This window comes from Ylistrum balloti, unplaced genomic scaffold (assembly GCF_031769215.1).
Source record: "Ylistrum balloti isolate Yb309-2 unplaced genomic scaffold, AGI_CSIRO_Ybal_v1 Utg370670, whole genome shotgun sequence".
NCBI classification, from domain to species: domain Eukaryota; kingdom Metazoa; phylum Mollusca; class Bivalvia; order Pectinida; family Pectinidae; genus Ylistrum; species Ylistrum balloti.
The window spans coordinates 293,037-308,595 of record NW_026782405.1 but is presented as its reverse complement, the minus strand read 5'-3'; the positions used below and the strand labels follow the sequence as shown (position 1 = coordinate 308,595).

Here is a 15,559-nt window from a genome sequence, read left to right as displayed (position 1 = left end):
TTATTCTGTCATTTTTACTGTGAGAGTAACATTATAAATTTGTTAGAAAACAACATATTTCACTCATACAACATAGTGATGTTTAATACCTGCTCATGAACAAGACCAATTATGAAATATCATACTATTAAAAAAAGAAAAATGATCATAAATTAGTTAGAAATATAAACATCACTTTTTTATATAATTTAATGCAATGAATTTTTCACTTATTTAAAATGAACCTTCTGTCTCTGTATACATTTCATTACCAGGAAAATCTCAGGAGCAAAATTTCAGGGTTCCAAGGCCAATACAGGATTGTCCTTAATGTTTATAAAGGTTCCTGTGATAAATCATACATCTAGACCAACCACATCATACTGAAGCTAATGGTCACTGTCTTGGTATCTGAGTTACTCATACTGAAGCTAACGGTCACTGTCTTGGTGTCTGAGTTACTCATGTTGAAGCTAATGGTCACTGTCTTGGTGTCTGAGTTACTCATACTGAAGCTAACGGTCACTGTCTTGGTGTCTGAGTTACTCATGTTGAAGCTAATGGTCAATGTCTTGGTGTCTGAGTAACTCATGTTGAAGCTAATGGTCACTGTCTTGGTATCTGAGTTACTCATGTTGAAGCTAATGGTCACTGTCTTGGTATCTGAGTTACTCATGTTGAAGCTAATGGTCACTGTCTTGGTATCTGAGTTACTCATGTTGAAGCTAATGGTCACTGTCTTGGTGTCTGAGTTACTCATGTTGAAGCTAATGGTCACTGTCTTGGTATCTGAGTTACTTATACTGAAGCTAACGGTCACTGTCTTTGTATCCAGCTTACTAGAAAAACTTTAAATTTCTGTAAGAACATTGTAGAAATAATAATACCCCCTCCCCCACCCCCTCCCCAACCCCTCTACAAACACTCAATAGTACCAATAGTACCCATCTTAAGGTATTCCTTAAAACTAACTTGTGTCTTCTGTTTTAAGGATATGTAGAATGGTTTTATGTATACTGCTGTTTGGGCCCACAATCTGTTGAAATCTAAGACAGTATTGTTTCTACTAGGAGAAATCAGCTAATTACTTAATGATGATTGTGTGATCTTTTTTGTTGATTTTTAGAAAACCAGATCATTTCTACATTGGCACTGACTATTATCATTAGTGTCAGACATTAGTTTCACATTCTTAATCAAGATAACCTTTCAACCCTCAAATCTTCAATGGTTTGGTCAAAATCAATTTCAAGGTTAGTCGACAAGACAATTAGAGGGGAGCTGAGGGAGTGATGAACAAAGAAGTAAGATAATTTACATTTTCAAAACAATTACTGAATGTAAATGAGGGAAACTGAAAACAGAGAAACTTTAATGGATCTGGTACTACACAAGGGTATCAATTCCACTCACAGAAACACTAATGTATCTGGTACTACACAAGGGTATCAATTCTACTCACAGAAACACTAATGTATCTGGTACTACATGAAGGTATCAATTCTACTCACAGAAACACTAATGTATCTGGTACTACACAAGGGTATCAATTCTACTCACAGAAACACTAATGTATCTGGTACTACACAAGGGTATCAATTCTACTCACAGAAACACTAATGTATCTGGTACTACACAAGGGTATCAATTCTACTCACAGAAACACTAATGTATCTGGTACTACACAAGGGTATCAATTCTACTCACAGAAACACTAATGTATCTGGTACTACATGAGGATATAAATTCTACTCACAGAAACACTAATGTATCTGGTACTACACAAGGGTATCAATATAATTCACAGAAACATTAATGTATCTGGTACTACACAAGGGTATCAATTCTACTCACAGAAACACTTATGTATCTGGTACTACACAAGGGTATCAATTCTACTCACAGAAACACTAATGTATCTGGTACTACACAAGGGTATCAATTCTACTCACAGAAACACTAATGTATCTGGTACTACATAAGGGTATCAATTCTACTCACAGAAACACTAATGTATCTGGTACTACATGAGGATATAAATTCTACTCACAGAAACACTAATGTATCTGGTACTACACAAGGGTATCAATATAATTCACAGAAACATTAATGTATCTGGTACTACATGAGGGTATCAATTCTACTCACAGAAACATTAATGTATCTGGTACTGTATGAGGGTATCAATTCTACTCACAGAAACACTAATGTATCTGGTACTACACAAGGGTATCAATTCTACTCACAGAAACATTAATGTATCTGGTACTACACAAGGGTATCAATTCTACTCACAGAAACATTAATGTATCTGGTACTACATGAAGGTATCAATTCTACTCACAGAAACACTAATGTATCTGGTACTACATGAGGGTATCAATTCTACCCACAGAAACATTAATGTATCTGGTACTGTATGAGGGTATCAATTCTACTCACAGAAACACTAATGTATCTGGTACTGTATGAGGGTATCAATTCTACTCACAGAAACACTAATGTATCTGGTACTACACAAGGGTATCAATTCTACTCACAGAAACACTAATGTATCTGGTACTACATGAGGGTATCAATTCTACTCACAGAAACACTAATGTTTCTGGTACTACACAAGGGTATCAATTCTACTCACAGAAACACTAATGTATCTGGTACTGTATGAGGGTATCAATTCTACTCACAGAAAATCTAATGTATCTGGTACTGTATGAGGGTATCAATTCTACTCACAGAAACATTAATGTATCTGGTACTACATGAGGGCATCAATTCTACTCACAGAAACACTAATGTATCTGGTACTACATGAGGATATAAATTCTACTCACAGAAACACTAATGTATCTGGTACTGTATGAGGGTATCAATTCTACTCACAGAAACACTAATGTATCTGGTACTGTATGAGGGTATCAATTCTACTCACAGAAACACTAATGTATCTGGTACTGTATGAGGGTATCAATTCTACTCACAGAAACACTAATGTATCTGGTACTGTATGAGGGTATCAATTCTACTCACAGAAACACTAATGTATCTGGTACTGTATGAGGGTATCAATTCTACTCACAGAAAATCTAATGTATCTGGTACTGTATGAGGGTATCAATTCTACTCACAGAAACACTAATGTATCTGGTACTACATGAAGGTATCAATTCTACTCACAGAAACACTAATGTATCTGGTACTACATGAGGATATAAATTCTACTCACAGAAACACTAATGTATCTGGTACTACACAAGGGTATCAATATAATTCACAGAAACATTAATGTATCTGGTACTACATGAGGGTATCAATTCTACTCACAGAAACATTAATGTATCTGGTACTACATGAAGGTATCAATTCTACTCACACTACATACTACAACACGGCCGACAAAGCAGCAAGAAAAACAAATTCCAACTTCACGCAAATCCGAGCAACGAGACAAGTAGTCACGCACTCGAATACGTGGAGGAAAAAACGGCCGGAAATACGGTCAAAATAAACAAATGACAATACTTAATTTCACAATATAAGTTGGGAGATGGGTTTATAGACTACTAATAGAGTAACAATATACTCAAACGACAATGGCAGTACGAAGAGAAGGAGTAAGAAAAGCACTTAGCTCAGACACCTCCGCACTCGTCGGCAGCCATAAAGGTAAGAGGAAGGGAGATCACTCTGCGTTCCTGCCGTGATGGCTCATGGATCGTAGGGAGGGCGGGATTGTTTTTCTTTTGAATCTTTTGTTGTTGGGATACAAAGATGGGTGTAGGTACAGTATTTGCATACTAAAGTTATGGTAATTATTACTGAAATGAAAGTAAGTTCTGTTTGAAACTGATATTTTTGTTTAAAAAATAATTATAGTCTCAACTGGCATGTTGATAATGTTCCATTCCCCGTTATTTATGTTTATACTATAATAGATTAATCAACATCTACATACTCCACTGAAATAATCTAATTCTAAGTGCCTTTCTAAAGTTACCATATCCAACATTCAATAATAATGTAATTACCTGATTAAAATTTTCAGTGATGAAATGCAACATTTTAATTTGAAATTATATTTGTAAATATTGAAATATAAATGAATTAAGAAGATACCATATTTAAGTGATGATATTTGTTTTAATTAAAGGTTAATTACAGCTGTTTTAAACATTTAGATGGATGTTATATAAGTGATCACCAACTTGTAGTGAAAACAGACAATGCAGTATTACCATACATGTCTTTATAACTGTTCCAATATTACAAATGAATGGTTTGCCTTGAATTATTACACTTATACTGTATACTGCGAAATTTTTGTCCATCTTTAACTTTCGTCATTTTCTTCCGTGAAAAGAGAGGGTGAATTTAAGATGGGTCAAAAATTGATTACACAAAGATAACCCTTTATATCGTCTTCAGAGGGCGAAATGAAAATGACACAAAGTTGTTTATTATGGTACAAAAGTGAAAAATAACCTTGAGGCGAAAATGTCCTAGTCTTCAGGTTGTTGGCTGGGAATGTTCGTTCACTGTTTCAATGTCTTAAACTTTTCTGGAAATGTTTTCTCTTGGTTTTCTTTGTAAAGTTTTTCTTCTTGCAATTTTCATGATATTTTCACATATCTGCATGTTGATAAAATTTTTTATTTAGCTCTAGCCAGGTGTGTACTTTTGTGCCCTGTGGTGCTCCTGTTTAAATTTGAAATAGGAATCATAAATATAGTTCAAGAGAGCATATCAACTAGTATAGATATATTATGTTACTCACATATTGAATAATGATACTAACAGTGTTACATCAGTGCTCATACTTTTTCAAAGATGGCTTGGTATTGGTGCTATCACACATCCCCATGGTCAGGTAGCATATTTAAGTCAGTAAACACGCCCTCGCACAGTGTTTTTCCTCTGAGAGCTGAAATATTTATGCTAATAATGGTGATTAGGGTGTTGTAGGAGCTGTAGACAACACTAATTCCTATTTTCTGGCTAGATTAGCATTATGTGCTCTAACAGGTGCCCCTCAGTCGAGGGTCAGTGTGGAAACTATTGTTATAACATAGATATAAGTTTGTCCTCAGATCTTCACATCTGATAATAACATGTTCGGTGAGTGATATTGATATCCATGTCGGCAAATAAAGATTGTTTTCTCACTTAATTTGCCTATAACTCCACAAACAAGAGTTCCTTAACCTCTTTGGTTGGTCCAATGAACATTGACCTAATGGACATCTCCAGAACTTTGTGTGTTCTGTTTTAAATGTCTTAATGAGAGAGAAAGATGGTGTTTTAACCCTTGATTGTCATTGTTTATGCCTGGAAGCTTGACAGAGGTCTGTACTTGGTTGGCCACGATGTTGCTTATTAATCTGCTTGATTACAGGTTACCATGAACAGATGGAAATTGCAAGACTTCATGTCCATTGGCCATGTAAATTTCATGTCTTCTATGCAGCAGTTGGGGGATGTTTGAAAACCATTTTGTTTGCAAAAAAGATTGAAATGGAAATATTTGAAATTCAAATTTGAAATGTGTAACTGGAATTAAAATAACTGTAATTCTTAATTTTGAATAATTTTAGATAATAATGTGAAGATTTGTTCTCTGATGTCATTTATAAATTGATTCAAACTAGTCTTAACTGTACTCTGTATTATACAAAAGTCTTCTTCCACAGTTCCAAGTATAAATCTAATGGTGGTAAAGATAATGGCCATAAAGAGAATTGATTATCTGAGGTAAACATAAAAAAAAAGGATCTCTTGCTCTATTACCTTGGTGACTTTTTTTATCTCTGCCCCTCGTGACTTTTTTATCTCTGCCCCTGGCGACTTTTTACCTCTGCCCCTGGTGACTTTTTTTATCTCTGCCTCAGAGGACTTGTTTATCCCCTGTCTTTGAGGACTTGTTTACCCCCTGTCTTTGAGGACTTGTTTACCCTCTGTCTTTGAGGACTTGTTGACCCCTTGTCTTTGAGGACTTGTTGACCCCCTGTCTTTGAGGACTTGTTGACCCCCTGTCTTTGAGGACTTGTTTACCCCCTGTCTTTGAGGACTTGTTGACCCCTTGCCCTTGAGGACTTGTTGACCCCCTGTCTTTGAGGACTTGTTGACCCCCTGCCTTTGAGGACTTGTTGACCCCCTGCCTTTGAGGACTTGTTGACCCCCTGTCTTTGAGGACATGTTGACCCCCTGTCTTTGAGGACTTGTTGACCCCCTGTCTTTGAGGACTTGTTTACCCTCTGTCTCTGAGGACTTGTTGACCCCTTGTCTTTGAGGACTTGTTGACCCCCTGTCTTTGAGGACTTGTTGACCCCCTGCCTTTGAGGACTTGTTGACCCCCTGTCTTTGAGGACATGTTGACCCCCTGTCTTTGAGGACTTGTTTACCCCCTGTCTTTGAGGACTTGTTTACCCTCTGTCTTTGAGGACTTGTTGACCCCCTGCCTTTGAGGACTTGTTGACCCCTGTCTTTGAGGACATGTTGACCCCCTGTCTTTGAGGACTTGTTTACCCCCTGTCTTTGAGGACTTGTTTACCCTCTGTCTTTGAGGACTTGTTGACCTCTTGTCTTTGAGGACTTGTTGACCCCCTGTCTTTGAGGACTTGTTGACCCCCTGTCTTTGAGGACTTGTTTACCCCCTGTCTTTGAGGACTTGTTGACCCCTTGCCCTTGAGGACTTGTTGACCCCCTGTCTTTGAGGACTTGTTTACCCCCTGTCTTTGAGGACTTGTTTACCCCCTGTCTTTGAGGACTTGTTGACCCCCTGTCTTTGAGGACTTGTTGACCCCCTGTCTTTGAGGACTTGTTGACCCCCTGCCTTTGAGGACTTGTTGACCCCCTGTCTTTGAGGACTTGTTGACCCCCTGTGTTTGAGGACTTGTTTACCCCCTGTCTTTGAGGACTTGTTTACCCTCTGTCTTTGAGGACTTGTTGACCCCTTGTCTTTGAGGACTTGTTGACCCCCTGTCTTTGAGGACTTGTTTATCTCCTGCCTTTGAGGACTTGTTGACCCCTTGCCCTTGAGGACTTGTTTACCCCTGTCTTTGAGGACTTGTTGACCCCCTGCCTTTGAGGACATGTTGACCCCCTGTCTTTGAGGACATGTTGACCCCCTGTCTTTGAGGACTTGTTGACCCCCTGTCTTTGAGGACTTGTTGACCCCCTGTCTTTGAGGACATGTTTTCCCCCTGCCTTTGAGGACTTGTTGACCCCCTGTCTTTGAGGACTTGTTGACCCCCTGCCTTTGAGGACTTTTTTTACCCTCTGTCTTTGAGGACTTGTTGACCCCCTGTCTTTGAGGACTTTTTTTACCCTCTGTCTTTGAGGACTTGTTGACCCCCTGTCTTTGAGGACTTGTTCACCCCCTGTCTTTGAGGACATGTTGACCCCTGTCTTTGAGGACTTGTTGACCCCCTGTCTTTGAGGACTTGTTTACCCCCTGTCTTTGAGGACTTGTTGACCCCTACTCTCAGGGACTTGGGTCCATAATATGAAATCAATATTACATACCACATTGATTGATGGTAAAATTGTATTATACTTCAAGTTATTCCTTATCCATTCTTAGAATTTCTAGAAGTTATGGATGCAGACAGAACCCTTTGGTTTCAAAAATGTACCAACTGTCTGCATAGGCTGGGTCTTCTCTTTATAAACGTATGTTAATCCCGGGGGTCGTAACATGGGAACAGTAGAGTTCACGACTATATAGTTAAGATGGATGTATAGGTTCTATTCTAAGGAGATAACAATGTCTGGCCCACTATTCTTGGAAACCCAATCCCAGGGTTATAACAATTGGAGTCCTTGCTCAATAGTTATGTGTACTTTTATGTAACTGAACAATATTTGTGACAAGATGTTGGAATTCGGGTATAACAATAGTTATGTGTACTTTTATGTAACTGAACAATATTTGTGACAAGATGTTGGAATTCGGGTATAACAATAGTTATGTGTACTTTTATGTAATTGAACAATATTTGTGACAAGATGTTGGAATTCGGGTATAACAATAGTTATGTGTACTTTTATGTAACTGAACAATATTTGTGACAAGATACTTTGGAATTCGGGTATAACAATAGTTATGTGTACTTTTATGTAATTGAACAATATTTGTGACAAGATGTTGGAATTCGGGTATAACAATAGTTATGTGTACTTTTATGTAATTGAACAATATTTGTGACAAGATGTTGGAATTTGGGTATAACAATAGTTATGTGTACTTTTATGTAATTGAACAATATTTGTGACAAGATGTTGGAATTCGGGTATAACAATAGTTATGTGTACTTTTATGTAATTGAACAATATTTGTGACAAGATGTTGGAATTCGGGTATAACAATAGTTATGTGTACTTTTATGTAATTGAACAATATTTGTGACAAGATGTTGGAATTCGGGTATAACAATAGTTATGTGTACTTTTATGTAACTGAACAATATTTGTGACAAGATGTTGGAATTCGGGTATAACAATAGTTATGTGTACTTTTATGTAATTGAACAATATTTGTGACAAGATGTTGGAATTCGGGTATAACAATAGTTATGTGTACTTTTATGTAACTGAACAATATTTGTGACAAGATGTTGGAATTCGGGTATAACAATAGTTATGTGTACTTTTATGTAATTGAACAATATTTGTGACAAGATGTTGGAATTCGGGTATAAATGTAGAATGTTGGTATACTTAGATTATTGATTGATGCAATACAAGAAAGGTGAGTAACATACACCCAGTGCACTTTTCCTTGAATTGCACACCCGTATTAAAAATTTGTTCATATTTCTCTACACACTGTTGCTGCAGTATCAGATTTCCTATACGTCCCGAGTACGTTGCTTCCACTGGAACACACTTAGTACCAATGCAGAATGATTCATGACACTTTTTCGATCAATTTATGTAATTTGTGATGGTACAGTTTATTGTGTTGGCTGACGTATGTCTGGACAAGTTGTAGCTCTACAGGGAAAGCACATCAAAAGGCTTATCTAATGAATTTCTATATCAAAGTGACAAATACTCGCACATATTACCATTGCGACAATATGAATTTATTACGGGAGAAGGTTGATTGGCTTTTGTGATATCATTTGGTGATTTGTAAATGATTTGATGTAATGATACAACAGTGTCAGGCACACTGTTAATACTTTCATCAATTACAGGCCATTTTTTCATATTAATGCTAGATTTTTTTCAGTGATAATTACAGAATTGATTCAATTACACATTGAAGTTTAATTAATTAAATATCTAAATCTTGGGATCCGTTGCAAGGAATTTAAAGATTGCACAAAAGACACAAAAGTTAAGAACCTTTCAGTACAAATTAAGAACTAGATGATGTCTCCAGCTGCCCATTCTTCTGCAATGGATGTCATTACCTACAGTCTGTTACGGTACATTATCATAATCACGAAAATTCAGTCTGTGAAATAATGAGAACTGTGTGTATTAGATGTCCATTTGCATTCAGATCATGGAATTTCAATGCGTCGTAATACAATTCAAGTTTTAAGTTGTGAAATTTTGACCTAATGAAAAGCACTAGCTATATGGTGTGTTGTAAATATTGGAATGTTTTCTCATGTAGACCCCCAGCACAGGTATATTAAGTTATTTCCAAACTGTCTCAGTATTTATAACACTTTTTCATGGGATGCTTGTTTTCAATGTTATAGATAGAACGGCTAGAGATGTACATGGACAGTATCGATGGAATCTTTTGTATTTGGAAACCTCCAAGAGATGGAAGATTAAGTTAGAATTGTCAATCAATTCCTCCCAGGAAGAATATTTTACTGAATAAGTGAATGAATTTTGGAAACACAACAGGGTTCTTGTAAGGGGAATTGGTACCGTAAAATCAATACAGTGCCTACTGGTGGTTGGACATTTTTGGATTGTGAGCAGGCGTGCAGGACCTTACTACTCTTTCGAATTCTAGGGCATGCTCTTATTGTGATTCCAGCATTATTTTAGAATAAATGGGTCCCATGATGTTTGATTCTTCCTTAGATTGGTGAAGGATATGGGCAGTGTATTGTTTTATTACTGTGTTGTTGGGCAGCAGCAGGCATTGTGTACAAGTATGTATAATGTGATGGTGGAGAGGAGGGGGTTGGGTGTGTATAGGAAATATGAAAATTTGTATTGGTTATGGAGGGGGGGGTGATAAGGAAGTATGTCTATACCTATTGGTGGAGGAGTGGGGGGAGGTGTATAGGAAATATGTATATACCTATTGGTGGAGGAGAGGGGGGAGGTGTATAGGAAATATGTATATACCTATTGGTGGAGGAGAGGGGGGAGGTGTATAGGAAATATGTATATACCTATTGGTGGAGGAGAGGGAGGAGGTGTATAGGAAGTATGTATATACCTATTGGTGGAGGAGAGGGGGGTGTATAATAGGAAATATGTATATACCTATTGGTGGAGGAGAGGGGGGAGGTGTATAGGAAATATGTATATACCTATTGGTGGAGGAGAGGAGGGGGTGTATAGGAAGTATGTATATACCTATTGGTGGAGGAGAGGGAGGAGGTGTATAGGAAATATGTATATACCTATTGGTGGAGGAGAGGGAGGAGGTGTATAGGAAGTATGTATATACCTATTGGTGGAGGAGAGGAGGGAGTGTATAGGAAGTATGTATATACCTATTGGTGGAGGAGAGGAGGGGGTGTATAGGAGGTATGTATATACCTATTGGTGGAGGAGAGGGGGAGGTGTATAGGAAATATGTATATACCTATTGGTGGAGGAGAGGGAGGAAGTGTATAGGAAATATGTATATACCTATTGGTGGAGGAGAGGGGGGTGTATAGGAAATATGTATATACCTATTGGTGGAGGAGAGGGAGGAGGTGTATAGGAAATATGTATATACCTATTGGTGGAGGAGAGGAGGGGGTGTATAGGAAGTATGTATATACCTATTGGTGGAGGAGAGGAGGGGGTGTATAGGAAGTATGTATATACCTATTGGATGAGGAGAGGGGGGAGGTGTATAGGAAATATGTATATACCTATTGGTGGAGGAGAGGGAGGTGTATAGGAAATATGTATATACCTATTGGTGGAGGAGAGGGGGGAGGTGTATAGGAAATATGTATATACCAATTGGTGGAGGAGAGGGGGGAGGTGTATAGGAAGTATGTATATACCTATTGGTGGAGGAGAGGGAGGAAGTGTATAGGAAATATGTATATACCTATTGGTGGAGGAGAGGGGGGAGGTGTATAGGAAGTATGTATATACCTATTGGTGGAGGAGAGGGAGGTGTATAGGAAATATGTATATACCTATTGGTGGAGGAGAGGGAGGTGTATAGGAAATATGTATATACCTATTGGTGGAGGAGAGGGGGGAGGTGTATAGGAAGTATGTATATACCTATTGGTGGAGGAGAGGGGGGAGGTGTATAGGAAATATGTATATACCTATTGGTGGAGGAGAGGGGGGAGGTGTACAGGAAATATGTATATAATTATTGGTGGAGGAGAGGGGGGTGTATAGGAAGTATGTATATACCTATTGGATGAGGAGAGGGGGGAGGTGTATAGGAAATATGTATATACCTATTGGTGGAGGAGAGGGAGGTGTATAGGAAATATGTATATACCTATTGGTGGAGGAGAGGGGGGAGGTGTATAGGAAGTATGTATATACCTATTGGTGGAGGAGAGGGGGGAGGTGTATAGGAAATATGTATATACCTATTGGTGGAGTAGAGGGGGGAGGTGTACAGGAAATATGTATATAATTATTGGTGGAGGAGAGGGGGGTGTATAGGAAGTATGTATATACCTATTGGTGGAGGAGAGGAGGGGGTGTATAGGAAGTATGTATATACCTATTGGTGGAGGAGAGGGGGGAGGTGTATAGGAAATATGTATATACCTATTGGTGGAGGAGAGGGAGGTGTATAGGAATATGTATATACCTATTGGTGGAGGAGAGGGGGGAGGTGTATAGGAAGTATGTATATACCTATTGGTGGAGGAGAGGGAGGTGTATAGGAAATATGTATATACCTATTGGTGGAGGAGAGGGGGGAGGTGTACAGGAAATATGTATATACCTATTGGTGGAGGAGAGGGAGGAAGTGTATAGGAAATATGTATATACCTATTGGTGGAGGAGAGGGGGGAGGTGTATAGGAAATATGTATATACCTATTGGTGGAGGAGAGGAGGGGGTGTATAGGAAGTATGTATATACCTATTGGTGGAGGAGAGGGAGGTGTATAGGAAATATGTATATACCTATTGGTGGAGGAGAGGGGGGAGGTGTATAGGAAATATGTATATACCTATTGGTGGAGGAGAGGGGGGAGGTGTATAGGAAATATGTATATACCTATGTATTGGTGGGTAGGATAATTGTATTAATGATTTCCATGGTTGAGACTAATACATATATTTCAGGCATTATGACATTTTATTGCGTTGGTAGATTAGAGTGTTTGCTGAAGTCATTGATGATTACTGGTAGCAGTTTAAGGAAAAAAAGAGAAAGATTAAAAGAAATATGGCAACATTTCTTACTTAACAAGGTTTATACCATATATGGAAATGGCTGTTAATGGTTGGGTTAGGTAGTGTAGTTGGAGGTGTACTACTTTATTAATATTTTATTGTACATACCTGGATTGCTGCAACTGTGACGCAAGTTTGCTGCCGTCATGTTCCTATGGAACAATAAAACACAGCAGGTGTTGTCTTGGATCACTAGAGTTTTCAGAGAGATTTTCTAATAGTCATACATCAATTGATCATTTGCTAGTGACAAAGATCTTTTAGGTTATCCCTATAATATACAACCTATTTATAACTACATATTGTCAGTAACTTTGTCGCCATATATGTCTACACACACTGCTGGCGAATACTAGGTTTGTGTCACTTGATAAACAGATCAATATTCAAATTTTGCTTGAATTCATTGAAGTTTCCCTTTTAGAAAGGTGTTTTAGATCTACTTTTACAATCATTGAGAGATATTAGAAAAACAGAGACAGTTTTGTTTGTTGGGTTTGTTTCCCCACGAACAGCCTACAGGGTCATGTTGAGGTGGGATCTCCTTGTAGTAGCTGGTGGCAACCTTGCTGAACAACATGCAGGAGGCCCAACACATGTCATCAAGTGCATTAAGAAAAAGTGTCTTGCCCAAGGACACAACCAGGAGAACACAGACCAGTCCATTTCTTAGCTTCTTGAGAAATACAAACCCATCATTGGAAGGAAACATCAAACCCTTTTTTCTGGATCTCTGCCTGAAGTTTTGTTGGTCAACATTCTAATCTGCTGAACTATCATGTCCCCATTATAGATACAGAGTTTGTCTATAAGCAAATAAAGGAAATTTGTATGAGGAAACAATAACACTGGTATAGAAAATATTACAAAATGTTAAATAAGTTCTGTATCATATTTACTTGATAGATGGTTTTATACTTTATTAAAAAAAATTTTTTTCGTTACAGAAATCGACCTTGGCACCAAATATATTGTTGACATGGAAGGGAATCAGACTATACTGTACCATCATCAGAACAGGTAAGTGGTTCCTCATGGTTACTTAGTCATTATCTCAAGGTCAACCAGTTATTATCTCAGGGTCAATAAGTCATTATCTCAAGGTCATTCAGTCATTATGTCAAGGTTAGTCATTATTTAAAGGTTAATTTTTATATCGAGGTCAATCAGTCATTATTTCGAGGTCAATCAGTCATTATCTCATAGTCAATTAGTCCTTATTTCAATGTTGGTTATTATGTCAAGGTCAATTTGTCATTACCTCAAGGTCATTCAGTCATTACCTCAAGGTCATTCAGTCATTATCTCCAGGTCAATCATTTATTCACTGTTTTGTTTTTGTTATCATAAATGTGGTCAACATTTTCAGTGTCCTGGTGTGATTATAAAACATAGTTTTTTTGTCTGCCAGCATGTCAATTTTTGCTATTTTTGGAACTGATTAATTTAGATGGTGAGAGTGCAACATCATGTAAAGTTATTTCCTGTTCTTCAATGGTGTAAATTTGACATGGCTGAAAAAAAGATATTCTGGTTCTGACACAAGATGGTAAAATTCAGGGAGTAAATCCGTTGTACGATGTATTGTTTTGATTTATTGTTGTTGTTGCTGATGTGTAACTACTTGTAGTTACAATAACCATGTTGTTTTTCCATTTCTCAATCAAACCCAACTAATTTTGGTATGATGGAAATAGGTAAAGGGCAAAAGTCCCCATCACCACAAATCTATTGAAGATTGAAAAACATCAAACAATTGTAACAGAGAAAACGAAAATCATTACATTTACAATACATTACAATATGTTAATAAGTAGCTTTGTTTTGTCTCACTGTTTCCATGATGAGAAAATTAATTTTGAAGTTTTATTATTTCTTTTCCATTTAGTTAAATGTTGGAATCAAAATAATTAAATTTTAACTGCTTCCTCTCCCACCAAGACCACTGTCCCAAAAAAAAAAAAAAAAAATATGAAAAACAAAAAAAGAAAGTCTTTTCAAAAGACTGAAGAAGAGCTTCTTCAACATAGAATGAATTTTTAAATTGGAAAGGTACAAAGAGAAAAATCAACTGTCATTATGTGTTTGATATAAACACATGACTTGGGTCTCTAGTGAAGACCTATGTTGCTTGGCCATTGGTTTGTGGTATAGATAACCAGTGCGTCCTCTAGAACATTGACTACATGTTAAGTGCCATATTAGCCCAGGTTGTCATTTCAGTTCTCAGTGTATAGATATGACATGGCAGAAGTTGTTACCAGAAGAGGTCTGGGGGAATTACTATCTAATTGTTTTTTTGATAGCCAGTTTTTGTTGTCATCTTTAAACCAACATGGTGTCTGGACCTATAGAAATGTTCATGGCTTGCTGTCATGTATATACTAGGATCCTCCTGTGAGGACTGAGGCATGCAAGGGTAGACGTATTTCTTTTACATGTCTGTGAGGCCTGGGAGTAGGGAAGGGTAGACCTCTACCTTTTAATGTCTGTGTGGGAGTAGGGAAGGGTAGACCTCTACCTGTTAATGTCTGTGTGGTAGTAGGGAAGGGTAGACCTCTACCTGTTAATGTCTGTGTGGTAGTAGGGAAGGGTAGACCTCTACCTGTTAATGTCTTTGTGGGGGTAGGGAAATGTAGACCTCTACCTGTTAATGTCTGTGTGGGAATAGGGAAGGGTAGACCTCTACCTGTTAATGTCTGTGTGGGAATAGGGAAGGGTAGACCTCTACCTGTTAATGTCTGTGTGGGAATAGGGAAGGGTAGACCTCTACCTGTTAATGTCTGTGTGGTAGTAGGGAAGGGTAGACCTCTACCTGTTAATGTCTGTGTGGGGGTAGGGAAAGGTAGACCTCTACCTGTTAATGTCTGTGTGGGAATAGGGAAGGGTAGACCTCTACCTGTTAATGTCTGTGTGGGAGTAGGGAAGGGTAGACCTCTACCTGTTAATGTCTGTGTGGGAGTAGGGAAGGGTAGACCTCTACCTGTTAATGTCTGTGTGGTAGT

The 15,559-nt window shown here is 37.9% G+C and overlaps 1 protein-coding gene across 1 annotated transcript in view; it reads left to right on the top strand.

The window, feature by feature from the left end:
• The window catches only part of LOC132557431 (kinesin-like protein KIF13B), a 307,507-nt gene that overhangs the window by 19,228 nt on the left and 272,720 nt on the right, over nt 1-15,559 (top strand). Inside the window, exon 2 of the mRNA XM_060221917.1 lies at nt 13,502-13,574. Coding sequence (XP_060077900.1) covers nt 13,502-13,574 — 73 coding nt within the window. The remainder of the gene's footprint in view (nt 1-13,501; nt 13,575-15,559) is intronic.